Source organism: Psilocybe cubensis, chromosome 8 (genome assembly GCF_017499595.1).
Source record: "Psilocybe cubensis strain MGC-MH-2018 chromosome 8, whole genome shotgun sequence".
In the NCBI taxonomy this organism is placed as follows: Eukaryota; Fungi; Basidiomycota; class Agaricomycetes; order Agaricales; family Agrocybaceae; genus Psilocybe; species Psilocybe cubensis.
Genome location: NC_063006.1, coordinates 1,838,824 through 1,865,234, shown reverse-complemented (window position 1 = coordinate 1,865,234; position 26,411 = coordinate 1,838,824). Strand labels below are relative to the sequence as shown.

At 49.3% G+C, this 26,411-nt stretch overlaps 9 protein-coding genes across 9 annotated transcripts; 8 read left to right on the top strand and 1 right to left on the bottom strand.

Moving 5' to 3' along the window:
- Nucleotides 1–671: 671 nt before the first annotated feature.
- JR316_0009092 (uncharacterized protein) lies at nucleotides 672–1,993 on the top strand (the record flags this gene model as incomplete). The annotated part of the gene is made up of 4 exons (XM_047894801.1): nucleotides 672–920; nucleotides 987–1,330; nucleotides 1,384–1,466; nucleotides 1,530–1,993. 4 exons carry the CDS (start codon nucleotides 672–674, stop codon nucleotides 1,991–1,993), a joined length of 1,140 nt encoding a protein of 379 aa, XP_047746260.1.
- Nucleotides 1,994–3,327: 1,334 nt separating this feature from the next.
- Nucleotides 3,328–5,806, top strand: JR316_0009091 (Lanosterol 14-alpha demethylase; the record flags this gene model as incomplete). Its single annotated transcript, XM_047894800.1, has 8 exons — nucleotides 3,328–3,501; nucleotides 3,561–3,677; nucleotides 3,745–3,867; nucleotides 3,931–4,428; nucleotides 4,528–4,712; nucleotides 4,904–5,471; nucleotides 5,567–5,656; nucleotides 5,735–5,806. 8 exons carry the CDS (start codon nucleotides 3,328–3,330, stop codon nucleotides 5,804–5,806), a joined length of 1,827 nt encoding a protein of 608 aa, XP_047746259.1.
- A 705-nt stretch (nucleotides 5,807–6,511) lies between these two features.
- Nucleotides 6,512–9,531, top strand: JR316_0009090 (Serine/arginine repetitive matrix protein 1; the record flags this gene model as incomplete). Its single annotated transcript, XM_047894799.1, is given in 6 exon segments — nucleotides 6,512–6,524; nucleotides 6,606–6,824; nucleotides 6,839–6,939; nucleotides 7,225–7,356; nucleotides 7,472–7,957; nucleotides 8,035–9,531. The coding sequence occupies 6 exon segments, from the start codon at nucleotides 6,512–6,514 to the stop codon at nucleotides 9,529–9,531; spliced, it is 2,448 nt and encodes an 815-aa protein (XP_047746258.1).
- A 1,889-nt stretch (nucleotides 9,532–11,420) lies between these two features.
- JR316_0009089 (uncharacterized protein) lies at nucleotides 11,421–13,726 on the top strand (the record flags this gene model as incomplete). Its single annotated transcript, XM_047894798.1, has 2 exons — nucleotides 11,421–12,146; nucleotides 12,431–13,726. 2 exons carry the CDS (start codon nucleotides 11,421–11,423, stop codon nucleotides 13,724–13,726), a joined length of 2,022 nt encoding a protein of 673 aa, XP_047746257.1.
- Nucleotides 13,727–14,651: 925 nt separating this feature from the next.
- Nucleotides 14,652–15,972, bottom strand: JR316_0009088 (NADH dehydrogenase [ubiquinone] iron-sulfur protein 5-B; the record flags this gene model as incomplete). Its single annotated transcript, XM_047894797.1, has 7 exons — nucleotides 14,652–14,717; nucleotides 14,772–14,812; nucleotides 14,890–15,049; nucleotides 15,624–15,704; nucleotides 15,774–15,814; nucleotides 15,883–15,904; nucleotides 15,967–15,972. 7 exons carry the CDS (start codon nucleotides 15,970–15,972, stop codon nucleotides 14,652–14,654), a joined length of 417 nt encoding a protein of 138 aa, XP_047746256.1.
- A 325-nt stretch (nucleotides 15,973–16,297) lies between these two features.
- JR316_0009087 (uncharacterized protein) lies at nucleotides 16,298–17,840 on the top strand (the record flags this gene model as incomplete). The annotated part of the gene is made up of 4 exons (XM_047894796.1): nucleotides 16,298–16,426; nucleotides 16,761–16,821; nucleotides 17,014–17,611; nucleotides 17,705–17,840. The coding sequence occupies 4 exons, from the start codon at nucleotides 16,298–16,300 to the stop codon at nucleotides 17,838–17,840; spliced, it is 924 nt and encodes a 307-aa protein (XP_047746255.1).
- Nucleotides 17,841–20,236: 2,396 nt separating this feature from the next.
- Nucleotides 20,237–21,114, top strand: JR316_0009086 (FK506 binding protein proline rotamase rapamycin-binding protein; the record flags this gene model as incomplete). The annotated part of the gene is made up of 5 exons (XM_047894795.1): nucleotides 20,237–20,402; nucleotides 20,488–20,554; nucleotides 20,671–20,729; nucleotides 20,789–20,844; nucleotides 21,031–21,114. The coding sequence occupies 5 exons, from the start codon at nucleotides 20,237–20,239 to the stop codon at nucleotides 21,112–21,114; spliced, it is 432 nt and encodes a 143-aa protein (XP_047746254.1).
- Nucleotides 21,115–21,511: 397 nt separating this feature from the next.
- Nucleotides 21,512–23,805, top strand: JR316_0009085 (uncharacterized protein; the record flags this gene model as incomplete). The annotated part of the gene is made up of 6 exons (XM_047894794.1): nucleotides 21,512–21,810; nucleotides 21,866–21,996; nucleotides 22,053–22,126; nucleotides 22,183–23,163; nucleotides 23,224–23,337; nucleotides 23,404–23,805. The coding sequence occupies 6 exons, from the start codon at nucleotides 21,512–21,514 to the stop codon at nucleotides 23,803–23,805; spliced, it is 2,001 nt and encodes a 666-aa protein (XP_047746253.1).
- A 172-nt stretch (nucleotides 23,806–23,977) lies between these two features.
- On the top strand, nucleotides 23,978–26,235 carry JR316_0009084 (uncharacterized protein; the record flags this gene model as incomplete). The annotated part of the gene is made up of 7 exons (XM_047894793.1): nucleotides 23,978–23,997; nucleotides 24,197–24,280; nucleotides 24,330–24,454; nucleotides 24,509–24,582; nucleotides 24,638–25,615; nucleotides 25,670–25,783; nucleotides 25,897–26,235. 7 exons carry the CDS (start codon nucleotides 23,978–23,980, stop codon nucleotides 26,233–26,235), a joined length of 1,734 nt encoding a protein of 577 aa, XP_047746252.1.
- Between the last annotated feature and the right edge of the window lie 176 nt (nucleotides 26,236–26,411).

Below are 26,411 nucleotides of genomic sequence, written 5' to 3'. Positions count from 1 at the left end.
TTTAAAATACAAAGAACTTGATGGTTTCTCGTGTTGTGGAGAACCACATGCTGAAGAGCGTAGAATAGGGTCATAAGAAGAGGTTCTAAAGGGTTTGATTGAATTTTGACAAAGTTTGGGACGTCAGTAAGTTTGCGTGCGAGACAAGATCATATTTTTTCCGAAGGTCACCCAAAATATCAATTGCGACAGACATCGATGGCCATTTTTTTCGCGCAGGGTTTCACGACAACACATTTAGAAATACGGTGATAGCGAGGTACCTGACTGTCTCCAACGGCTTGAATCAAACTCCATCTGATGTCTTTTCTATGCTTCTATTAGCTAATTTTATCCGACAGATAAGATCTTTTGTTATTACAACTGGCCGCATTAGAGCCTTGTGATATTTTCCGCCATGGAAGGGACAAAACAAGGAAGCTCTACCCCGAGTACACTGAGATACCCTCGCTAGTTGTGACGTCTGCATATTGCAGCAGAGCCTTGACCAGATCATTTCTCTCATGCAATCTCCAGAGGTGGTTTGATGGTCCGAGTCGGTGAACATCACGATAGTGAATAAGGGGTATCAAACTGGACTCCGACAAACCGTCTATACCTTCAAATGAAGGAACTTTAAATGGGCGCGTTAATTTACACTAATCGTATCGTCATCCCAGAAATCCCTCGAGATGGACGCAAATTCGACTGTCGACAGTGCCCCAAATGTGTTCCCGCCTCCACCTGTTGGCCTGAACTATATTGCTGCGATCCAGCCATCGCTCACGTTTCTTATGATCGGTACAGTTTGGGGCGGGATTCTCCTGCCTCTCCTTGTTGCGCTGTTCTTCTTTTCTAGCAAGACCACCCGACGAAGACCAATTTTTATCCTAAATGTATTTTCCATTACATTAGGATTATTCATGAGTATCTTTAACGCAGTCCTCGAAGTAAGCCATTTATTTACTTTGATGATAATAGTACTTTTAATCCATTTTACGACATAGATCCACGCAATTTTAACGCCCTTGCGTCCGCTTAACCCTGATACTGCCCTGGTGTTCACTGTGGTCATAACATTTACACCATGGCTTGTTGAACTCATACTGGTCGTGCGCCTCCTTGCCGTTTATCCATATGCACGGACCCCAAAGCGAACATGGTTTGCAATATTCATTCCCTTGATATTGCTCAAAATTGCACGATTTGTCAACAACACCGTATATGCGGTTGAATACGTTCAACTTGTTCGGAACCCTGGATCTGCAGATCCTATCAGCGTGGCTCAGAGGTCATGGGATTCTCATCCGGGCACAAAAATCGAGTGGGTGCTGCAGGTCGTGGACAATACGTACGTGAAAAAGCTGTCAATTCTTAGCTGGCACATTGTTGAAAAAATTACAGGGCAACATCACTTTTGTTCATTCTTCGCCTGAAATCTGGCCTGGAAGCTCCGGGTCGGGAAGTAGCAACTGGAAATAGTCGTCGTGAGTATACCACACTTTTTGTCCACGCTCCCAATTCTGATTCTGTCCAATAATTTTCGCCAGAATCATACGCATCAAGAATCAAAGCACTATTCTGGATCTCTGTCTCCAACTTCGTTTTCCCAGTAATTTTGAGCATCATCCAGCTTATCATGCTGTTCCGTGATCCCAACTTCCTTAAAGGCAGCTACATCTTTCTCACGAACGACTACGTTGAAATCGTCGGCGTTTTGTTGGCAACGGTGTGGGCGTCAACCTCCCACTGGACGGATCAGAACTCGTCGGATATCAGCAGCAAGTCTTATGGTGGATCCACTGCGCCGCGGTTTGCTCGACACATCCGCCTGAACCAGTCGGAGACCTTCACAAATTCCACTCGAGGAGCGGGGTATACCGCTGATGATGGCCATATCGAAATGAAGGGAATGGATCCCCAAAGCAAAATTGAAATCGCACCTTTGGAATCCCATCTGGAGTTCTCAGAGCCCAGCGTTAAAGAGAAGAAATCAGGTATCATCAAGGGGTAGATTATTTGATTCGAGTCAACTCTTTTCCTGGAAGTAGTTTCTAAATATATGGTTTATTTATGAATATGTTCTGGTTGCGCGATATGTCATGAGTGATAAATAGAGCATAGAAAAAACTTCTTAACGCAAGGTCTGTCTTAATATGGTGCTTCTCACCTTAAAGTCACTTCCATAAATAAGCATGGTGTGAAGACATGGGAAGTTCAACAAAGGGGCTTATGTTTCAGAAAATTGTGTGGAATTTTTTCACTTGTTTAACAAGAGGGACAAAGTAGCAGAAGTTGGAAAGATGAATTTTTTCATAATTTTCATATATTTTCACGAAGTCCAAAGAACGTCGGCATTTGCCTTGCTTCACAGCAGCTTTTTGATCGGAGGGATCGGCACTGAGGAGTGATGTTCCCACGCTGACTCAACTTCTCGTTCTCGACTTACTTAACCTGTATAAGCCCGCTTGTAGCTAATAGCCATCGCGTCATGTCCCGGTGAGCCACCTGTGAACTACCGTGAAACACCAACTTCATCTTCCAATAACATCTCGGTGTTTTTTATCCTTGGGAGATAGAACGTAGGCAGAGCGGACCCAATGCGCGCAGGCCTTCCATGTTTTGAACATTCATAGTCACACAATCAACAATGGGCGCCGGAAAATAGGGTGATTCCATAAGGTACGTAGCTGTTGATACTCTTCCAATCTGATTCTAAAGTAACCACAGCTTTTCTCGCGTTGTAGCCGCAATTCGCAAGCAGTACTCAACATTTTCAACACACGAAGTAGATTCCTGTGACCTTCGATGCGCTGCGCGAATTCCGCCCTATCTTTGTTTTCCGGACGTGCGTATATCAGAGCCCCTAAAGAGAGCGAAGAACACACTCTCAACTGAGATGTTGTCTCGCCATGACAAGCTGTTATTCCTTGAACACGATCTCTCCATCTTTGCATCCACGAGGACTCGGGTGTCCGTTGTTGGCTGTGCCACTATCTCTCCATGACAGGCTGATACTTTTCGAACACAATCTCTCCATTCACGAGGACTCGGGTGTCTTTTTATGGTTGTGTTGATCGGAGGCGATTATAGCGTCAGCGCGCGGATATGAAAGACGACACCTCACAAGTCACTATCGTCAGATTGTTCGGCACAACAAATTGGCGTATTGAACCTCTTTTTCCATCTTTCTGATAGATAAGAAGTTGATGGAAAATGATACTGGACAAGTGGCGCTGGTAGCAGAGGGTTACAATGTGTTAATACAGAAGTAGAATGGGTGGATTTCCCACTCAAAAAGTTCACATTAGGTGCAGTATGTTTCAAGTTTGCAAATTGCGTTCCCTCATGTCTTCTTTGAAGTCCCACTTGAACACATCGTTTCAACGCTTTGACGATGTAGTCCCAACACACCGTACCACACAACTTGCTCCTCAACGCTGGACCGATATACGTTCTTTGCTGCTGCTTTTATTCTGCCTCCCATTAGTCGCCATTGTCCTCAATGTTGTCCGCCAACTTGTACGTGGACATAGCTAATGGTAGATATATGCGTTGAATTTTATCACTGCGTCTTTTAGATTCTGCCCCGGAGGTCTACAGACCCGCCCGTAGTCTTCCACTGGGTCCCCTTCATTGGCTCTGCAATAGCCTACGGAAATGACCCAGTAAAGTTCTTACTGGATTGCCAACAAAAGGTATTAATTCGCTTAATTAATTGCCTTCACTGTTATATTGTCACTAAACATTCTTTCGTCAAATCAGCACGGAGACATATTCACATTTGTCCTTCTTGGCCGTCGGATGACGGTGGCCCTAGGGACAAAGGGTAACAACTTTATACTAGGCGGCAAATCTCACCAGCTCAACGCAGAAGACGCATATACCGTATGTGACCATATCAAATTTTCTGTGGGCATAAATTAACCCAGATGTTTCGTGGAATTATAGCACTTGACCACCCCTGTGTTCGGCAAGGGCGTGGTATACGATGTCCCCAATGATGTATTCATGCAGCAGAAGAAATTCTGCAAGGTCGGATTCTCAATATCCAACCTCCGCAGATACGTCGGGATGATCGAGGACGAGGTCCACGCTTTTCTCGCGCACGATGCGACGTTCGGCGGGGCTCCTGCGTCTACGGATGCCAGTGCCACAGCGATCGACGACACCCATGGTACTCAATGGAGGACCTTTGACGCACTGCGGTTGATGCAACAGCTCACGATACTTGCTGCGTCCCGCACGCTGCAGGGCGCGGAGGTCCGCGCGGGCCTCGACGCGTCGTATGCGCAGCTTTACAGCGACCTCGATGAAGGGTTCACCCCACTCAATTTTATTTGTCCAAACCTCCCGTTGCCGAGTTATTCACGCCGAGACAGAGCACACAGGAAGATGAGTGCGTTTTATGTGGACATAGTACAGCGCCGTAGGAGGAGGTTATTGGACGTGGGTGATAAAAATCATGAAAGTGATGTACGTTATTTTCATCTTCTGAGGCTCTGAGTGCATTCTGATGGAATTGGCATGTATCTCGAACTGGCTTAGCATGAAAACGAACATGAACATGATATGATTGCGGCGCTCATGAAACAGACATACCGTAACGGCCGGCACCTCGAGGACCACGAAGTAGCGCATTTGATGATCGCGATGCTCATGGCTGGCCAGCATACCAGCTCATCCACTGGCTCCTGGGCGCTTATCCACATCGCCAACAACCCCCAGATCGGGTAGGTGTCCATCACTGAGTATCAATCATCACCCACGTCTACGGCCTAGCGTTCTTTTGTGGCGTGGCGGCCCATCTGAAATGATAGATGCTTATCTTTCAGTCATGATATTTTACCTCAGTTGTGATTATTTATACCCTGCCGATGCGAAATACTGATTGGTCGTTCCGTTTTGTTGTATGTAATTATAGGGAGGCGCTATATCAAGAACAAGTGGAGCATTTTACAGAATCATATACAGCGTCGCCGTCGGACGGGGGCAGGCGCCCGGGGCTGCGTGCGATGACGTACGAGGAGGTGAAGGAGCTGCCGCTCTTGAACGCGGTCATCCGCGAGACGCTGCGCTTGCATCCGCCGATCCATAGTATCATTCGGTATGTCCGGGAAGATGTGGTTGTACCGCGTACTCTGGCGGCGCCGCATCTTCATGGTTCGGGGGTGAAAAGACGTGTGGATGAAGGTGATAAAGGTGATGGTGATGGTGGTGATGCGGTGTATGTTGTGCCCAAGGGCGATTATGTTCTTGCGTCGCCGGCGCTTAGCCAGATTGACGCGCGGATATGGGGTCGTTCTGCGGATGTGTGGGATCCGTATCGGTGGATCCGGGATGATGTTGGTGATGTGATGAAAGTGGGTGATGACGGCGGCGGCGGTGATGGCGAAGAGAAAATCGACTATGGGTTTGGGCTGGTGAGTAAAGGCACGAACAGCCCGTATCAACCGTTTGGTGGCGGTATGCATCGGTGTATCGGGGAGCAGGTATGTTGTGTCTGTAAGCGGCTTCTTTCCTACGTGATTTGCTGATTGATTTTTTTTTCTTTTTTCGCTTTTTTTTCGCTTGTTTTTTTGCATAGTTTGCGTATCTGCAGTTAGGTGTCATTGTTGCTACGCTAGTGCGCGCTTTGGAGATGAGGATAGAACGTGTCCCGGAGCCTAATTACCATGTAAGTGTTATATTCCCCATGGTGTTTGATATGCCATCCGTTTAACACCGTTGTGTACTTGCTTGCATTGCATTGCAGACGATGATCACGCTCCCGAAATCCCCAAGGGAAATTTCGTTCCGGAGGAGGAGGATTCGGGAGGTTGATTGAATGATAACTTGTCGGTTTGGGGTTTGAATGTACTACTACTGTATATATTTAGGAAACTGGCGTTTATGTATGAGTTTGGAGTCGCTGTGGGGGTGTAACCCCATGTTGTTGTGGTCGTGGTCTTTTTTCATTTTGAGAAGGATTCGCATTTCCTTGTTTAGAGTTGGAGGGAGGGTATGGTATATGTTGACGGTTGAAGCAGAGTCAAGGATTAAGAAGTGAGAAATGGATATTACAGTAAAAGTTAAGATTTGAGCGCGCGGGGGTGTCGGGACTCGGATAACTTGTATACTTGTTCAACTCTGACTGCTTGAAGCCTAATTTATTACTAATTAGGAGATATGTTCCCACGAATTTTCATTTGCCCCACACGGGTGAGGACGTCACGCTCACGCAGGCTCACGCTCACGGATTTCGCAAGGGTTGCGTTTTGCGTTTTGCGTTTGAACCGAACGTGAAGGTGAAGGTACGTCGACTCACAACTCTGATTTTAACGTTGACGCTGATACTGGACGTCAACCTAACTAAAAGGACTCTTTTCTGCTCTTGCTTTTTCACAGTTCCAGCTAGTTTTGTGTTCATTTCGAGGTTTCGAGGTTTCGAGGCTTTCGAGGCTTTTGAAAGAAGGAAAAAGAAGAGGACAAGAAAGAAAGGAGCTAAAAGAAAGAAGGAAGAAGCAAGAGATATAGATAGAGGGTTGAAAGTATGGCTGATGCGGGTGAGTGCTACACCATCCATCCATTCGTTCATCCACTCGTTCGTTCGATGGCGTGTTTGGTATTTTGGATGGAGCAGTTAGTGTATCTGCACTCCAGACACCTGCATCTTCTTTTTTTTTGTGTTTCTTTGACCCGACTTTGGACTGTGCTGACCACACCCTTTTTTCTTTTTTCGGTTTTCGTTTTTGCCGTTGCCCCTGCCCCTGCCCCTGCTGCCCCTGCCCCTGCCCCTGCTCCTCCTGCTGCTGGTAATGGAATTGGTGCTGGTGCTGGTGCTCTTGGTGTTGGTGTTGGTGGTGGTGCGTCTACACAGGCTTCTTCAAAGGCACATCCGCGGACCAGGACAGGCGGTTCTCCGACAAGGAGGTGAAGCTGCTTAAAACTATGAAGTTTCCTGCGAATTTTGAGAAAAAGGTGTGTGTTTTGTTTTCTTGTGCTTTTGTGGTTTATGGGTTATGAGATGTGGGTTGTGGGTTGTGGGTTGTGGTTCTTTTCTTCCACCTTTTTTTTCTCTTCTTTTTCTTCTTTTGTTGGTTGGTTGGAGTGTATATTTTGTACCTTTCAACATTTTTTAATGCTCGTTCAACTTTCAACTTTCAATGCTCGTTCAACTTTCAACGTTCTACATCACACCCTACATATCTCCCTAACTGTAACTAAACTAAAGCTAACCCAACCCTCTCACTCCTTTCAATCCAGGTGGACATGCGCAAAGTGAACCTGACGGTCATCCGACCGTGGATAGCCAAGCGGATCGTGGAGCTCATCGGGTTTGAAGATGAGGTGGTGGTGGAGTATGCTATGGGGCTTTTGGAGGATGAGCAGCAGCCTGTATGTTACCCTTTTTTTTTGGTTGTGATTTGTGGTTGTGGTTTGTGATTGTTGGCTGATGAATGATTGCTTTTCTTTTTTTTTTCTACATACACACACACCTAAACACACACAGAACCCCGACCCGAAAAAAATGCAAATCAACCTCACAGGCTTCCTCACAAAAGACACACCCGCATTCATGGCCTCGCTCTGGACACTCCTCCTCGACGCGCAGGCGGAGGTGTCCGGTGTGCCGCGTGCGTTTGTGGACGCGAAGAAGGCGGAGATGCGCGCTGCGCGCGAGGGCGATTCGAGGGCGATTGATGAGCGGGATAGGAGGATGCGGTTGGATGAGGTTGGGGGCGGGATGGGTGGTGGGGGTGGGGGTGGGGGTGGGGGTGGGTTTGGGGGGAGAGGAGGGGGTAGAGGAGGAGGGTTTGGGGATGGGTTTGGAGGGAGAGGTGGAGGAGGAGGGGAGAGAGGTGGAAGGGGGAGGGGGAGGGGGAGAGGTGGGCGGGGAGGGTGGGACGATAGTCGTGGTGGTGGCCCCGATCGCGCGCGCGATTCTGGTTGGGGCGCGCGCGGAGGCGGGCCTGGTGGCGGTGGCGGCGGTGCTGGGGTAAGTGTTATTCATTTTATTTTATTTTTATTTTTATTCATTGTTTTTGATATATACTCTATTCTACTCTACTCTAGCCACCGCGCCGCCGGTTCTCGTCGCGCTCTCCTCCGCCTCGGCGCCGCTCGCGCTCGCGCACGCGTTCAAGGTCTTCCCGCTCCCACTCTCGTTCCCGGTCCCGTTCGCGCTCGCGCTCGAGGTCGCGCTCTATCACACCCAGACGATATCGTTCCCCTCCGCCTCGCCGCGGCGGTGGAGGCAACGCCAGCTCTCGATCCCGTTCGCGCTCGCACTCGCGCACATCGTCCCGCTCGCGAAGCCGCTCGCCGCCGCCACCGCCACCACCGGCTCATCAACGCCGCCGTGGGGCGTCGCCTGTACCTGCTCCTCATGCCCCTCCGCCTGCGCAGGGTAAAGGAAGGCGGTCGGCTTCGCGTTCTTCACCTTCTATCTCGCGGTCGAGGTCAAGGTCGCGTTCGAGGGCGGGATCACCGCCTGCGCAGATTAGTGGAAGGAGGAGGCAGCGCTCGCCGTCGCCTACGCCGCCCCCGCCGTCTGCGCGCGAGAGGGAGAGGGAGAGGAGGGGGATGAGGGATCGAAGTCCGGTGCCTGGGAGGAGGCGCAGGGGTGGGTCTGGGTCTGGGTCGCGGTCTAGGGATAGGGATAGGTCGAGGGATATGGGTAGGGAGAGGGAGAGGGAGAGGAATGTGGGTAGGAGAGATAGGGAAAGAGAGAGGGATAGGGATAGGGACAGGTCCCGCTCGCGCTCGCCGCCGCGAAAGTTTGCGAGGAGGATGAGGAGCGCGAGTCCGCCTAGGCGCGGTGGTGGAGGGGGGAGGAGACGCAGTCCGTCGTATTCGCGCTCGAGGTCGAGGTCGAGGTCGAGGTCGCGTTCGGCTGGACCTGGACCTGGAGTTGGGGCTGGGAGGAAAGGGAAGGCTGGGAGTGGGCCTGGTGGTGGTGGTGGTGGTGGTGGGAGAGAGAGGGAGGAGCCGCCGCATATGAGTAGGCGAAGGCGGAGCGCTAGTCCTGGTCCTGGTCCTGGTGCGAGGGGTAAAGCGCGCTATGGAGGAGGAGGAGGGCGATCGAGGTCACGTTCGCGGAGTAGGTCGAGGTCGCGCTCGAGGTCGCGATCGGCGCTGCGTCGGAAAGATGAGGAGGATGCGCGTATGGATGTTGATGAGAAGCCGGGGAAGCAAAGGGAGAGGGAGAGGGAGAGGAGGAGTCCACCGGTATCCCGCGGAGGAGAGCTCAAGATTAAAGGGCAGGCCGAGGTCGAGCGCAGGAAAAGTAAGTGGTCGGATGGTATTGGTGTTGGTATTGGTGCTGCTGGTGCGAGTAAGGGCGCGGGTGTGGGTGCGGGCGGGGGTAAAGGCCCGGGTGCGAGTGCGAGTGCGGGTATGGGTAAAGGCCCGGGTCCGGGTGCGAGTCTTGCGAGCCGCATCGGGGCTCCTGCGAACGCTCCGAACGTTGGGAACGTTGGGAATGAGGAGGAGGATGATGATGATGATGATGTGCGCACCCCTTTTTTTTGCTTGTTTTCTTGGATGGTTTTTGTGTGGTTTGGATACTGATTGTCTTCTCTTTTTGTTTTTTTTTTGGGTTTTTTTATATGTGATCCGCGATTCCTGCTTGTCATGGTCGATGGTCTATTTGCGACGGTCGATGGTCGATGGTCTATTTGCGATGCTCGATTGACGATTTGGCGATTCGATTCCTGACTGGCGATGGTCGATTTGGCGATTTTGGAAAAAGCAGCGTATGAAAGTCGACCTTGAGCGGCGCGAGAGTGAGTTGAAGGAACGCGCGTTGAGGAATAAAGTTGTCAGGTCTAGGATGAAGAGCGGGTGATTAATCGATTAATGATTGATGATTCGCCGTCCGTATGCCGTGTGTGTGGGCTGCGTCTGTACGTACGTACGTATTGGTGTGCGTGTGCGTGAAGGGCGAAGGGTGTTTGATTATGGTGTTCGCACTGGATACTGGATACTGGTGTTTGGGTGTGGGGTGTGGGCGTTTGGACGTTTGGCGAGGCGATAGAAGACCCGGAGCGGGAGAAGGTGGTCAAGGCTTCAAGATGAAGATGAATGAAAAGGTGACACGAGTGGGAAGGAATAGGAACAGGGATGCGGATGCAAGGGAATGTGAATGGGTATGGGAAGGGAGAGGACTAGTGTGGAAAATTTATTTAAAAGAGGTTGGGAGTTTTTTCGTTTCGTTTTTTCTTTTCGTTTTTTTGCTTCTCGTTTGTTCGCTTATTTTTTTTTATTTTTTGGTACCGGTATTGGTACTGTTGAGATGATATATATGCTTTAAAAATGATTTTTTTTTTCGAGCGGGTTTCAGAGTAGGCGTTTTTCTTTATTGTCGAATGTACGAACCCAGGCGTGCGTTTTTAACTTTCTGTGTCACTTTATCTATTTTTTGATATTGCGTGTTTTGTTGTGCAGGTCAATTTACTTTTTTCACCCTTCACTTGCGCTCTGTTCGATAGGGTATCAGCTAGGAAGTGTAGTGTGGTGTGGTGAGGTATACTGAGGTGTAGGTGTAGCAGGTGCGGTGATACGATTGCATTCTATTCATTCATTTTGTGTACACACGGTATTGGGAAGTGACAGCGCCTATCTCTACTTAGTTCTTAGTCCTCTACACTCTTTCAACTCGCACACACCATTACGCAAATACGACGCGTAAATCTATAAATAAACACATTCGGAAGCGGATAACGTCATAGAAGGATGAGTCAGCTGAGCTAAATGCTTATATTGGGACTAGTGATGTATCCGGTTTTGAATTTTTTTCGTTCTTTGCCTAATTCTGAATTGTGATCGTTGACGGTTGGATTATGTGCGGCGGAGACAAATGTGAACCTGACAAGGGGTGCTATGTAAGATGTCTCAATTCTCAATTCTCACTTTTTTTTTGGGTTCTTTTTTGGTAAGTCGCTTTTTGAGGAATTTTTCTAGGTTTCAGGATCCCTAGTCGCACTGGTAGATTTTGGATTTTGGATACGGACCTATCACTGTGCTCCATTGCATTGCATTACTTTGCTTTGCCAGCGGGGACAGACTGCAAGTGGTGTATAGCGGTCACCGGTCCCGGTCACTCGTCTGAATCAACTGCGAGGCGAGGGGGGTTCTACGACTGGTACTTACTTACTGGTACTTTGTACTACCTTGAAAAGCGAAGCGAAAGCGAAAGCGACGACGGCCGTTTGGAGTGTGGACTCTGGACTTTGGATTTTGGACTTTGGATTGCTTGTCTTGGTTCCTTTTCTGCTGCGTTTGGACACACCACTTTACTGCGACCTTCGACCTTCGACCTTCGACTTCGACTTTGGTTTGGACTACTACATCTGCGACTGCATCTGCGACTTCTGCTTCCACTTCTCCTGCCGACTGGGGCAGGGACCGCCGACTCAAACACCGACTTCGACTGCGACCGAGTGCGAGTGCGACAGTGGATGTCTAGGGCGAGTCTCTGGCCCTGGCCCTCCACCAACAACTGGCAAGCCTCCATCTCCGCGGGCACATACGCATATACACGCGCATATACAGAGACGCGCTCGGACAGGCGCGAGCAGCAAACGGACGATATCATCAACATGTCTGTCACAATCTACACTTTACCCCTCCCTTCCTCCTCTTCCACCTCCACCTCCACCTCCACCTCCAGTCCTGACACCGGCGACGGTAACAACGGGAACGGTAGCGGTGGGAATGGAGACGACGACGGCGGTCTACAACAGCGCGGAGCAAACTACTTCTTCGGGTTCCTCATCACGTTCGTCGTGCTCCTCCTTGTGTTTGTAGCGTGTGGGATTGGCTCGCGGAGGCGGTTGATGGCGGGGCGCGCGCGTGGTGGTGCTGGTGGTGGGTTTGCTGGTGGTGGTGCGGGGAGTGCGGCGATGTGGGGGCTGGATGTTGGAGGTGGGGGTGCGATTCCAGGGGCGTTTGGCGGTGCGCCTGCCTATGCACCACCAGGTTCGTGGGGAGCGGGCAGGGGAGGCGCAGGGGGAGAGGGCGATGTGCGCGGTGCGCCGCCGTGGGTTGCGCTTGGGAGCGATGGGTACGGTGGGATTCGGTATAAGCTCCCGGAGCTGTATGAGAAGCCGTTCGTGCGGGCGTATGCGGCCCCGCCCCACGCGGACGCGGATGCGGAGGAGGTGGGGGTGTGGAGGTATACGATGGTATGTTGTTTTGCTTGTGCTTCTACTACTTCTTCTTTCGCGGATCGCTGATTGCTGATTTATTTTATCTCTCTCTATTTTTTTTGGTCTTGTTTTATTCTTGCCACTTTGACTTTTGACTTTCGCACTCGCGCTTGCACTCGCGCTCGTATGTGCACGTGTGCGCGTCCGCTATCATCATCTTCTCCTTTCCACTTTCTCCTTTCTCCTCACCATCACCCATCTGCATCATCCATCACACCTCTTCTTTTTTATTTCTTTTATTTTTTTTGGTGATTATCTAGCCGTTATCCGTGGCACTATGCCGACGGCCGCCTTCAGCTGCCAAAGAACCTCCAGACAGAGATAGCGATAGGGACAGTCACGATACGAATACCGCTGACTCTGACTTACCACCAACAACAACAACACTTCTCGATGGCGAAGTCGAGGGTGGTAATACAGCGCCTGTGCTAGCCCAATTGCAAGTTCCAGTCGACCCGCAGGCCCAAGAACAAGGTCCGCTGCCGATGAGACGTGTATCGCTGATGCAGCGCACGAGCCAGAGCCAGAGCCAGGATCCTGCTGTGCGGCCGCTGGAGATGCGGGAGGTGCAGACGGAGCGTGGTGCGCTTGACCATTCATCAGCGGTAGCGGCAGCACAAGCAGCACAAGTAACACAGGAAGAGGCCGCCACCGATGCAGCAGCAGCAGCAGCCGGAGCACCTTCCCCGCGCGCGCCGCCGCGCTTTGGCGGGCACTCGCTGTCGTCGTGGTTGCGGCCGCATCCTACACTTCCCGTCCCCGTCCCATCTCCCTCCACCTCATCCCCACCTCAAACCCAAACCCAAAATTCACACCAAAACCAAAACCAAAACCAAAATCAAACACACCGCACCCGACGCACACAGCACACCCTATTCGGGATCCCCCTTTCCCCGCACCCCCTCCACCTCCATCACCGCGACCGACACCGCGACCGACATCGCCAACCGAATGCAGCAGCTGCGATGGCATTAGCTATGGCTGCTGAGGAGGAGGGGAGGAGGATGGCGGGGCCGCCGGAGGCGCTGCATGTTGCTGTTGTGATTGCGATGCCGGATGTGCGGAGGTCTGTTTATTATTGTTCGGCGCCGTCGTCGTCGTCTGCATCGGCGGCGGCAGCGGCGGCGGAGGAGGCATTGCGTGCTTCGGAGGAGGGTGGGTCTGAGACGAGCTCGAGCTCGAGCTCGGGGAGTTCAGGTGGGATGCCGATGACTCCCGTTGGTGTGGATCTGGGAGTTGGTGTTCCTGTACCAGTGGAAGTAGGGATTGAACGTGTGCCGGAAGCTGCGTTCGTCATTGGCGACGCTGAAGTTGAAGATGGAGATGAGAAGGAGAAGGAGAAGGAGGCGGGAGCGGTTACGATGATTGAGTATGCTGATGTTGATGTTAACGGTGATGTGGCGGCTGCGGCTGCGGCAGCTGTTCGACGGCGGCGGGAGCAAGAGGTACTTCTCCAGCAGCAGCAGAGAGAGAGGGAGAGGGAGGCTAGGATACCGGAGTATCAGATTGGAGTCGCGACTGTGCCGTGGCGGACGGAGGTGTTCGTTCGTACTTGAAGCTCGTTTATACTTGAAGCTTGAAATTTGAGCGACTTTGAGCGAGGACCCCAGACGGCAGATGGCAGACGACGCCGACATTGACGCCGACACTTTTTTTTGCTTGTGGCGCGTTCAACTTTACAATTCCAATTCTAGCAAGGAACGAAGGAATGAATGAACGATGGTGGAATGCCTTTGGATTTTTATGTTTTTTCGGTTTTCGGTTTTCGATTTTCGGTTTTTGGCTTTTGGCTTTGAGTTTTGTTTCGTCCCATTCCATCCCCATCACACACAACACACAATTCACAATCCATAACACACGCGTCCACACAATCCATTTTTTCACTTTTCACAGTCCACAATTCACACTCAAAATCCAAGACAGTTACTATCAACCTATCCAAAAACAAAGGCCATTCATCCATTCAACCATCCATCCATCCATCCATTCGTCCTAGTGCTACTGAAATTTAACCCTCCCCCTTTTTTCACCATTTTTCATTTCTCATTTCTCGACTGTTTTCGCGTCGCGTCGCGTCGTGTCAAAAACTCACCCAGCCTCATTCCACTTCCACCTCGCTACTTCTACCTCGCTACTTGCTAGTATAGTTTTTCTCCTATGATCGCCGTGTTTCTGTTCTCTTTTTTCCGTCTTTTTCTTTTTAGTGGCCTTTTGGTTTTTTGGTCTTTTTTTTTAGGTGGCTATGGTCTGTTGAGACTTGTTCCTATTTCTGTTGTTGCTGTTGTTGTACCAACTGTTTGTATTATTTATTATTCATTATTTATCAGTTCGTCAGACAAGTTCTCAGACTTGTTGTTTGATACCTAAGTTATGCGCAATATGCGGCCATGGTCCATGGCCCATGGACCTTCTGACAAGTTGTTGGCGCTGGTACCTACACCTCTAATTGAACCCAAGTGTAAACACGGTCGACACTCAAATTCACATTTCGCATTTCGCATTCACAATTCCGTTTGAAAACGTGTTTGGATATCTCAGAGTGAGGGACTAACGGGAAGAAAAGAAAAAAAAAATGATTGGATGCATGCATGCATTTATCACCTCCGTCCCGTTCTCGTTCCCTTCCCCGTCCGTCCCTGTCTCTGTGCAATTCCATGTCAAGTCAAGTCGAATCTATATCAAACCGGATCTACAACCACAATGCTTCAAAACTATTTACCCTCCTTCCCCTCCCCACCACCACCGCTGCCATCGCGCTGGATAATACCGACAGAGGCAATAGCGCCGCTCGAGGCGATGGATGATGCCTTGTGCGACTCGTGTGCGCGGTGTTGCAGTTGGCGGGCGTGTTCGGCGGCGATTGTTTGTGCGCGTTTGATCTGTGGGTTTATTGGGGGGTTATTGGGTTTGGATGTTGGGTGGGTATGTTTATTGGGTGGGTTTATTGGGTGGGTTGGTGGGGGTGGGGGTGTTGGGTTGGGTTGATGGGGGTGTGGGGTGGAGAAGTTTGAACAGGGTTTTGAGAGGTGTACAGAGGATATGTGGGGGATTGGGAATTGGTGTGGACGTGGTGGACGTGGGTAGTGTTATGATATGATATGATATGATATGACGCCGTTGCGGACGCGGTGGTGGTGGTTTTGGAAAGCGTGCGGGTGCGGGTGTAAGAGTTGTCAATCCCGGCGGTGCACGTTGCGTTGGATTGTGTTTGGGCGAGCGGGTGAGATATCATTATGGTGCGGGAAGGTTTGTTTATCCGGATCCGGAGGTGCGTGGAAAGGCAGTTGTAAAAGTAAAGGCAAAGGCACAAGGTACAAGGTAGTGTGTTGGACGTTGAGCACGAGGGTTGTGCAGCAGTCAGGTTGGGAAGATGTAATGTGTGAGGCAAAAGCAGAAAGAAAGAATAAAACAAGGTTAGCGCATTCAAAAGAGATGTAAAGGGAATAAACGGACCTCTTTGCGGTTATCCAGGCATTCTAGGTAATCCGCGCCTTGCGCTTTGCACTCGGCGGGATGGTCCGCCACGGCGTAACACTGTATCCAGCAACCAACACACATTCAGCGACACGCATACGCATATACGCAGGGTTACAGCCAACGCACTTTCTGGATCTCTTGCCAATAAGTAAAGCACCGCGAACGGCCTGTAGAAGTCAGAGGTTAGTCCCCGGGTCTTTTGGGCAGCTCGTAGAAAGGAAGTGTGGGTATGTACCTCCGCCCCAGCCGAATCCTGACTATACATATGAAAGTTAACAATTTCAGTTACGTTTATTGCGCATAAAGGAGGTCAGCGTACCGCCATGAGTTTATACGGGTTTTCAAAGGTTGTTTTCGGGTGTCGACCTCAGCCTTGGACTCGGGTGACGCGATGCTTTGTGACAGACCATGACCTGTGACAGTTTTACGGAACACGTGATGCCAAGGTAAGATCGATGACGACGACGGGGGTCGCGGCCCGCTGTTGATTGAAACGGATAGGGCCCATCGCAGTGTCTCGCACTCTTTCCCCCTCATCACTTTTTCTAGCACATTCCGCAAAGGAGACCCACTGATTTCAAAGCGCTGTAGAGAAAGCGCACGCTAACGGATAAAGGAGAGTCTAAGAAGATAAGGAGAGGAAGGATAATATGGCGGAACAAGCTGAGAGAGCGTTCGCGCGAACGTTTCTGAATACGCTGGCGACACAGCCTGTCGCGTATGCGGACGATTATCAGCAGCCTCCTCAGCAGTCGCTCAAGCGGGTTCCGGTGCTGCCTGTACGTTGTCTTTATTTTTATTTTATATTTATTCGTTTGTGAAGATGGGATTGTATCTGTGTCTCTGTCTGTGTCTGTGAAGGATGGCGGTGAAGGCTGGCGGTCGGGCGGAACCCCCTCTTGTGCTTGGTGACTTTGTCGGTCTGGCTTGGGTGATTACGACTTTTGCCGGGTCTTGTAGTTTAAAATGTCTCTTATTTTTTCCTTCTTTTGTTTCCCATCCACCTCACCTCTCTTTCCCATTCGTCGTGCTCGTCGCAGCTCCCCTGTACTCATTTCCTCTTGGTTACGATAAATGAACTTGAGGCTGACTGCTGCGTTTCTCTTTGTTTAGATCCCTGTTCCACCTCCTCCGGCACGTAAACAGCGCGTCGAAGACACCGCATCGTCGTCAGGTAAGCCCTCTTTCCAGTCGCACGGCACGCCCCAACCACGAGCGATGCACACATGGCATGCACCTTCCTATCGAAGCACATTTATTTCCATTTCCGTTGCACACCGCCTCCGCCCCATCCCTGTCTTCTAAATCAGAATTTTTCAATAATATATACACGTACTGACAACAAGCCCCTAAACCACACACACAGCCTCGCTCTCCGTCACATTTAAGTCGCTCAAGCCGCCGTTCGCAGTGACGCTCCCCGTGCACCCCACGGACACCATCTCCGCCGTCAAACTCCTCATCGCCGCCCAGCCGCACGCCCCGCCCGCCGACGCCCAGCGGCTCCTGTTGAAAGGCAAAGCGCTCGCTGACAACAAGCTCTTGAAAGAGTACACTATCAAAGACGGCGATACCGTGAACCTCGTTTGTAAACCTGGTGTAAATTGGGATCCAACCGCTCCTACCCCTACCCCTGCCCCTCCAGCCACGACAGAGAAAGATACTACAATGACCGACACCCCTAACAGCAAACCCTTTTCATTCGGCTCAGGCTCGCTCTCGACGCCCGCAAAGTCTTCCTCGTCCGGTGGCCACCGCCGCATCCCGAGCGTCGTGCTCTCGCCGTCGCCGTCAGAAGGCACCCCCGCGCAGGAGCGCAGCCAGAAGGACATCGTGCTGACGCTCGATATGGACGCGGGTGTTATCCCTACCAGCCCAGGCTCGAAGACGAAGGAGATTATGTCGACGTTCCATGATACGGTTTCGGATCCTGGGTTTTGGGAGAGGCTTTACGCGTTTTTGCAGTGCGTCTTTTTTTGTTTTTTGCTTTTTGTTGTTGGTTGTGGTGGGTGGTAACCCCCTGACTTACGCGTATGCCTTTGCTTTTCTTTTTCCAGGAGCGAGTTTAAGACGGAGGCGGATGTGCATCTTGCGTTTGAGGACTTTTTGTGTGCTGCCAAGGGGTCGCTGACGCCGTTTGAAATCGCGAAGATTAGAGACACCGTTGGTATCGTTGGTATGGCTGGCACATAAATCCGTCATTTTTTTCGGAATGTTGAGGGGATTTTCAATTTGTTAAATGGGTTTTTTTGACTGGTTTTTTTCTTCGTTTCGTTTCAATTCGTCTTATCACATTCACGATTTTTTTTTACTGGTCATTTGTTTTTTTCTTTTCTTTTTGAGTTTTAAGTTTAGTTGGTGTTGGTGTTGGCCTAATTTTTTCTGATGCAATTGACCGACTGGGGATATAAAATAATAACTAACGTCTTGCGCAGCCTGGGACAGGCGATGTCTACCATACGAACCTTTTTTTACTCAACAGGGTCTGTGTGCGACATTGTCCGACGTGCATCCGCAAGTATCCTGCCTTGCTTGCAGTTCCCAGTGGGCGGGCGTCTAAGTATAGACATTGGGAGTCCTAGTATTGGACAAGGTTTAGGCAACTCATCGGTGTTCTCAGAGTCAAGAGTCTATCTCGCTCCAACCTTATATTTATATTCATGTTCTCATGAGATACAGTAGAGAAAAGGGAAAGGAATGATATCATATCATATCATGTGTTGCATATATACATGCATAGTTGCCTTGTAAGGGTGTAATTTGACGTTGGTTTAATTTAATTGGGATAGGAGATCGATGTCAATTGTAACTTGTTCGAATGGTAAATTTAGTTGAGGTTTTTTTTTGTTGGTTTTCTGCTGTTCTGAATCTCTTGGGATTTGACGCGGTGTCACCCGGGACCTTCGAATGTGCGAGAATTGGTATAGATATGATTGACGTTGGCCGCAGTCTTTTTGATGTTTTTGCTTTTAGGTAGTCACGGTAGTGATTTGGTTGGATCATTGGGATTGACTTTGTAGCAGAGGTATTCAGATCGTACCGTTTCTTTAAATCGAAACGAAATGAGAGGACCTGGAGTGTATATAGATATGTTCTTCCAGGTTCCTGCATTAGAGTTTAGAAGTAGAATGAATGTCATACTAATTAATACGACAATACGACTCGCGGGCCATTATTACACACACACGATCCTGCGTCTTCGCCGCGTTCTTCTATCTTATCGATGGGCTTGCCAGATGCGTCATGCAAATAAGGTTGTCCTCGTCCTGACATAACTGATACAGTGTGTAGTCATCATTTAGATACTAGATAGTGGCCGTGCTTCTGGCTCTGCGCCCCACGGTCCCCACACCGGAGAAATTGAGATGCTTCTTCTGTGCTTTTTGTTCTTTCGCGTTTTTCTCTTGGGTGTGTGTCTCTCACCTCACCTGCCGTGCTTGTCGTGGCCATGACCCATGTCATGCAACGTCAAATTTCAATTTTACGATTGGTCCCTTGGGCAAGGGACTTGGGTATATAGGGTATGGTGTGGTTGTTCATCTGCATCTGCATTTACATTTGTATTCAATGTATTGGCATTGGCATTGGCATGGGGTATGTAGGGATACGCATCCAGTTTCGTCAAGTCAGTCAGTCGACGTCGTGATCGTGATTCCCGACCTTGACTTGCTTGTTCGAGCACTGCACGCGCATCTTTCTGAGCACATTGGCTCGAAATAGAAACTTCGAAGTTTCTGCCGACACCCACATAGAGTAGCATCCCATCGGAGTTGGGAGCGTGAGTTCTCAGCTTCATGCATGTGGACGCGCGGGGAAGGGGGGAGGGGGGGCGGGGGTTCGAGTTCCTGGGTCATTTTAACCTTCACAAAATTCCTCGTTCCAAGTCGTTTCTTGTTATAAACATTCCTGCCCTTTCAATCTTCCTTCCCACTTCGGGACGCTACTGGATGAGGATAAATTGCATTCTGCATATAACCACAAAAGACCATATTGTCTCTTCGTCCTGGCAGATGGTGGGTGGGTTGGGGCAGAACATACTTTGTAGAATAAACTAAACGAAAGCGAAATGGGAAAAAAGAAACTGACCCCTTTTTTTCTTTCTTTGTGATGAAGGTCTCTGATGAGATCTAATCAAGGGTCTAATCAAGCTCGCGTCTCAGGCTTATGTACTTATCGGATCTTGATCCGCACTCCGCCGCCTGTATCCGGTGGGGTCACGGGTCGGGGTGACAAGACGCGAGTATAAATCGAATCGGCGTCAACAGTCTCGCAGTCTTTATCCCATCCCCCCCTCCGCCCCTTCTCTTATTTCTCTCTCTCTCTCGCTCTCTTTTATTCTTATATTTCTTTAACATGGTACGTGCGCCCTTTGGTTGTTATGCCTCCCGCGAGAATGGTGCAATGTGCAGGGTCGCGACTTGTGGGGCAGAGATGCTGATTTGTTGGGGTGTTGCATAACGGCGCGGAACCGTCTTTTATTTTTACTTCCTCTTCATCCTCCTCGTCAACCCTACACTATAATCTTTTAACCTTCTACGAACCGCACACCCGCATCTCTTGCCCCCCAAAGCCCCATAAGCACAAACACAATGCTTTCGCGACTCCTTGCCACTTCTGCGTCCAGCGCACGCGCAGGCGCGCGCTTGGGGAGCCGGTACACGTCAATGCGTGATTTTGCTAACACTCGTCCTGTGCAGGGCGTCGAAATCACCCCCATCAGCCCCGGAGACGGTGTCAACTTCCCCAAGAAAGGCGGTACGTGTCGTCTTCTTTTACATGTTGCGCAATGAGCATTTGGGACTGACGTTTTGGTGCCATGTATGCGCGTGGTGTTATGCAGACAGGGTTTCTATCCACTATGTCGGCACTTTCCTCGACGGCAAGGAGTTTGACTCGAGCAGGAGGCGGTGAGTCAATGCGCGATTTTTTGTTTTGTTCGAGACGTGTCTGAGGAGTGTTTCTGACTTTTTTGTATTTTTCTTCCTCCTTCTTCTTTTCCCCCTGTTCCTTGTATGGTCTACAGTGGCTCCCCATTGGTCACCAAAATCGGTGTTGGCAGCGTGATCAAGGGATGGGACGAGGGTGAGGCTCATTACATTCCCTCCTTGCACCCCCTTTCTCTGACAGATTTGCATCTCTAGGCGTTCCCCAGCTCTCCCTCGGCCAAAAGGCCATCCTCACCGTTTCCCCAGACTACGTGCGTACTTCTACGTGGATCTTTTCATCTTCTCGAACGCTGATTTGATTGATCGACTGATACCGATTTTGGATTTTTCATCACTGCTCAATGTTTGGCGCCGATCCACATTTGCGTCATTTGTTTGCGCCACCCACCACCCATATCTTTCATTTCATTTTCGACGCGTGTTTTGTCTATTTATAGGCCTATGGCGCTGGTGGATACCCACCCATCATTCCTCCCAACTCGACTCTCAAGTTTGAAGTCGAGCTCATCAAGATCAACTAGAAGCCTTTTTTTTTCGCTTTGCTACCCCCTTTGGTTCTTCTGTACAAACGCTGTGTTCCTTTTTTTTGAAACTACCCGAAATATCAAAGTGTACTTTGTACTTGTGTGGGCGTCTCTGTCTGGTGTTCGCAAGTTTGACTGCTATCTCTTTTGAGGGATTTACGTGGTGGTTTTAATGTTTTGATTCCGACGCTTTTGACACTCTCTCATTTTTACTAGGGTCGGCCAACCCCACGAATTAACGCTGGTTCTCTATCAGCCGTACGTGCGGAGATATGGCGCCAACTCCAGCAGGAGCCTCACAGGCTCACGTGTTCCGCAGGTTCAGTTAAATGGGTGTGCTTTCACAGTTTCGTTAAAATTCCACGGTACATTCCGCCGCGTTTTCTTGCTACTAATGAGGCGCGCTATTCTGGGGTTTCGACCATACGCGCACAGGGTGCGCACGTTGATAACTCAAGCGATACGTGTGGACCAAATTTTTCATCAAATCCCTCCTGCCCCACCGCCATCCTTGTTGTCTTCTTCAACAGCTTTTCCGTTTCCACCCAGTCCACCGACTTCTTGTACACATTGGGAAGAGGGCGAAATAGCTCATCGAAAGTTTTTCGAATGTCTGCGATCCCTTCATGATGGTGTGTCGTATAATCGGAAACGACGCGTCGAATGGCCAGTAGAATCCGCGAACCCGTCAAGGTATGCGTAAAACTCGATTGGTTGCTTATTGAAAATGACTCATGGACACTACTAGTCTCTCACCGGCAGATTACATGCAAGCTCTCATATCCCCTGTTACAAGGATATTTGACCAGCTCCACGACTCCGACTTGTTTGTACGGCAGAAAGATCTCATAGGGTGTACTAAAGTTGACCTCGGAAATTGTGAGCCACTGCCCTTTGTTAGTTATATTATTTGCACTGTTGACTGGTAATTACAGCCATCGTCGGGGTTACTTTTACTGCCCAGGAATACAAGGAGTGGAATCTTTCTCCTCCGTACATTTTGTTTGTGGTAAGCACACACAGAGTTTGTGATAACTATGTAGTGTTGATGATGTTTTATTCCAGCCGGATGAGCTGTTTGAACCTGATGGACGCACATGCTCCCCCGGAGTCGAACTCGCACTGTCAAAAATCTCAAATGCCGCACCTTCCGTCGTCGTAACAAATTTCAAAGAAATTACCGTCTTCTTTACGAAACAAGGAGGTTACAGACCTACAGGCAAAGATGTCTTTATCAAAGTGCCGACATCCCAGATTCCAGCGACGTTAAGAATTTTATCGACGGCTTGCCTGCTTGACTCATTACCACCGCTTGGATTTATCAAACGGCCAGATTTATTGACGTTGATGATGAAAAGGAAAAATGACTCCATTTTACTTATGGGACCGCCTCAAAACCCTGACGAACCTCTGCAACCCGATGAGCACTTGTTTGCTACCTGTCGTCGGAATTCTGACTTTGATCACGTTACGTTGATACGAGATCGTAATAGGGCGCTTCAATTTTTTCGATGGAATAAACATATGCTGCAACGTAAATCCGAACTGGTTGCTCAAGCTAACAGCACCTTGCATGGGATCACAAACCAACGTTTCGATTCAGATGTAGAGATTCCGCCCCACGTGTATCCATTCGATCCATCAGAGATACCCTTGGACACTAAAAATCACCTCCAAATGATTCACCGCGAGTCGCCATTGTCTCCAGGCGGGCTTGACAAGGCATTGGCACAAAGCAAATCGTTTACACTTCACATTCACGACATGATAGCGGAAGGAGCGAAGAAGGGATTTTGTACTGTCTACCGCTGCCAGCTTGCCTCGATCGATGGGCGCCCTGTGTCCGCCTCCCATGTACTGTGTTTGAAACTTTTTGACGACCGATTCCAAGATTTACATGACTCGATCAACGATAAAGACCCCATCCCAGTGTGGTTCAATACGGTGTTCAATGCCGAGGAATGCGCTGATATCGAGATGTGGGCCTACGACAAACTTCGCTCTGTACAGGGAACGGTTATTCCTTGGTTCTATGGACAACATCAGGTATGGTTTATTGTTCAAGATGTTCACCTGCGTTGGCTCTTTGGTTAATACATATTGCAGTTTACGCTACCTGATGGCACGGCCGTTCAAGGATTACTCATGGAATATATTGACGGATACAACCTCGACTCTAAACGCGCCAGCGAGTTGAGTCCTGCGCAACAGATTCAAGTTGTGCGTGTCGGATTATTTTGCGTATCTTCTGATAGAACTGACAAAACTCGTTATAAACCATTCCAGATCCAAAGTTGTCGCCATGCAGTCCGTATTCTAGACATTGGGGATATATCGCAAACAGATTGGCACGCTGGCCAGCTCTTGCTGTACTCGCATCCAACTGCGCAAGTAGAATGTGCCGTGCTCATCGACTTCGCCATGACAATTCAAACAATGCACCCGGATTACGTCAATTTATTTCAAAATTGCTCCAGAATGATGGACGTACTATTGCTTGCTGGACCACGCGATGGAGGGCTTGACCCAGATTTGATTTTCGAGCACTACGACGATCCTGACAAGTGGGATCCTACAACTGCATCAGTCTCGGACAAGAAAGGGCGCAGAAAATGGATCGAGTACAGAGGAACTCTGTTCCCTTTCATAAATCTTACACCACCTGAACCCATACCGCTCTTTCCATAGATAAATTAGAGATTTCTAACTGACAAATATGATTATACAATATTTCACCAGACATTTGACTGCTGAGCGATATTGAACAAGATATTTTTCACACGCTACCCCGCGAGAAGGTTTATTATAAAAGAACACGTACCAGTGGCACCTTTGACACCGTCGCGTTTTCTTGCTACTAATGAAGCGTGCTATTCTAGGGTTTCGACCTCAAGCGCGTAGGGCACTGACATTTATGACTCAAGCAATACGTGTGGATCAAATTTTTCATCAAATTGCTCCTGCTCCGCCGCCATCCTTCTTGTCTTCTTTAACAACTGTTCCATTTCCACCCACTGGTCCTCCGTCTTCTTGTACACAATGGGAGGACGACGTTATGGCTCATCGAAAGCTTTTTTAGATGCCTGCGACTCCTTCATACCGGCGTGTCTTATAATAGGAAACGATATATCGAATGGCCAGTAGAATCCACAAACCCGTCAAGGTGTGCATAATAACAGATTCTGTTCATCTCAAAGACTCACGGCACGCAGTCTCTCACTTGCAGACTACATGCATGCTCTCATAAGTCCTGCTGCCAGCGTATTAAACCAGCTCCATGATCCACACGTGCTGCAAAACGATACCATAGGGTGTACCAAAGTTGACTTGGGAAATTGTGAGGCTGCCTTTTGTTATATTATTTCCACAGTGGTTGATCACTAAGTCACAGCCATCGTCGGAGTCACCTTTACTGCTCGCGAATTCGAGAGCCAGTCCCGTAATCCTCCATACACTTTATTTGTGGTAACCCTCGCATAATTTCTGATAATGATGCAAAGGTGTTAATACTTTATTGCAGCCGGAAGATTCCTTCGGACCTGATGGGCGAACGTGGTCTGCTGGTCTCAAATTCGCCCTTTCGAAGATTTCTGAATCCGCAGCTGCAGTCATCGTAACAAACTTCAAAGATATTGTCGTCTTCTTTCCCAGACGTGGAGGTTACCTCCCTACAGGCAAAGATGTTTTCATTAAGGTACTGACATCCCAGATTCCAGCGACTTTGAGAATGTTATCAACAGCTTGCTTGCTCGAATCTTTGCCACCGGTTGGCTTTATTAAATGGCCAGATCTATTGGACGTAGACGAATGGGATAAAAATTGCATTCTTCCAATGGGCCCTCCCCAAAACCCTGACGAACCTCTGCATCCCGATGAGCACCTGATTGCTACATGTCGTCGGAATTCTGACTTTGACCACGCTACCTTGCTTCGAGATCGTGATAGGGCGCTTCAATTTTTTCGATGGAATAAACATATGCTACAACGTAAATCTAAACTGGTTGCTCAAGCTAACAGCACCCTGCATGGGATCACAAACCAACGTTTCAATCCAGATGTAGAAACTCCGCCCCCCGTGTATCCATTCGACCCATCAGAGATACCGTTGGACACTAAGGATCACCTCCAAATGATTCACCGCGAGTCACCGTTGTCGCCAGGCGGGCTTGACAAGGCATTGGCACAAAGCAAATCGTTTACACTTCACATTCACGACATGATAGCGGAAGGAGCGAAGAAGGGATTTTGCACTGTCTACCGCTGCCAGCTTGCCTCGATCGATGGGCGCCCTGTGCCCGCCTCCCCTGTACTGTGTTTGAAACTTTTTGACGACCGATTCCAGGATTTACATGACTTGATTGACAATGAAGATCCCGTCCCGCTATGGTTTAGGGGGGTATTCAATGCAGAAGAATTTGCTGATAACGAAACAGCTGCTTACGAAAAACTTCTTTCTGTACAGGGAACGGTTATCCCTTGGTTTTATGGACAACACCAGGTAGTATATATCGCTCGTAATGATTTGACTATTTTAATTTATTATTTTTGACAGTTTACACTACCCGATGGCATTGTCATTCAAGGACTACTCATGGAATACATTGACGGATACCATCTCGACTCTAAACGCGTCAGCGAGTTGAGTCCCGCGCAGCAGATCCAAGTTGTGCGTGTATCAATTCTTGTCTGAATCTTTTGCCAATAGAGCTCATATATCCGTTCTTGATTCAAAGCTGCCGCCATGCAGTCCGTATTCTGGACATTGGGGATATATCACAGATGGATTGGCACGATAACCAATTTTTATTGTATTCGCATCCAACTGCGCAAGTGGAATGTGTCGTCCTCATCGACTTTGCGGTGACACTTCAGACACCTCAACCAGATTTCGTCAATTTCTTGCAAAATTGCTGGAAAATGATGGCCGTCCTTTTACATGGTGGCCCACCCAATGGCGGGCTTGATTCGGATTTGATTTTCCAGTACTACGACGATCCTGATAAATGGGATCCTACGAAGGCATCACTCACGGACAAGAAAGGGCGGAGAAAATGGGTTGAATACACAGGAACATACTTCCTGTTCATAAAACTGGAACCGCCTCCTCCCCTAGAGTAATTTGTGTAGATAATCTGGTCATTTTTTGGCTATCGCCCTAGACTGTTAAATAGTTCACCAAACCGCTGAATTTTAATTGGCGAGATATCGAGCAAGGTGTTGTATAAGAATAATTTTTGACCTGTGTTTGGTGCTGGCAGGGCATACAAACCCGCCTATCCTACATTGAGGTTACA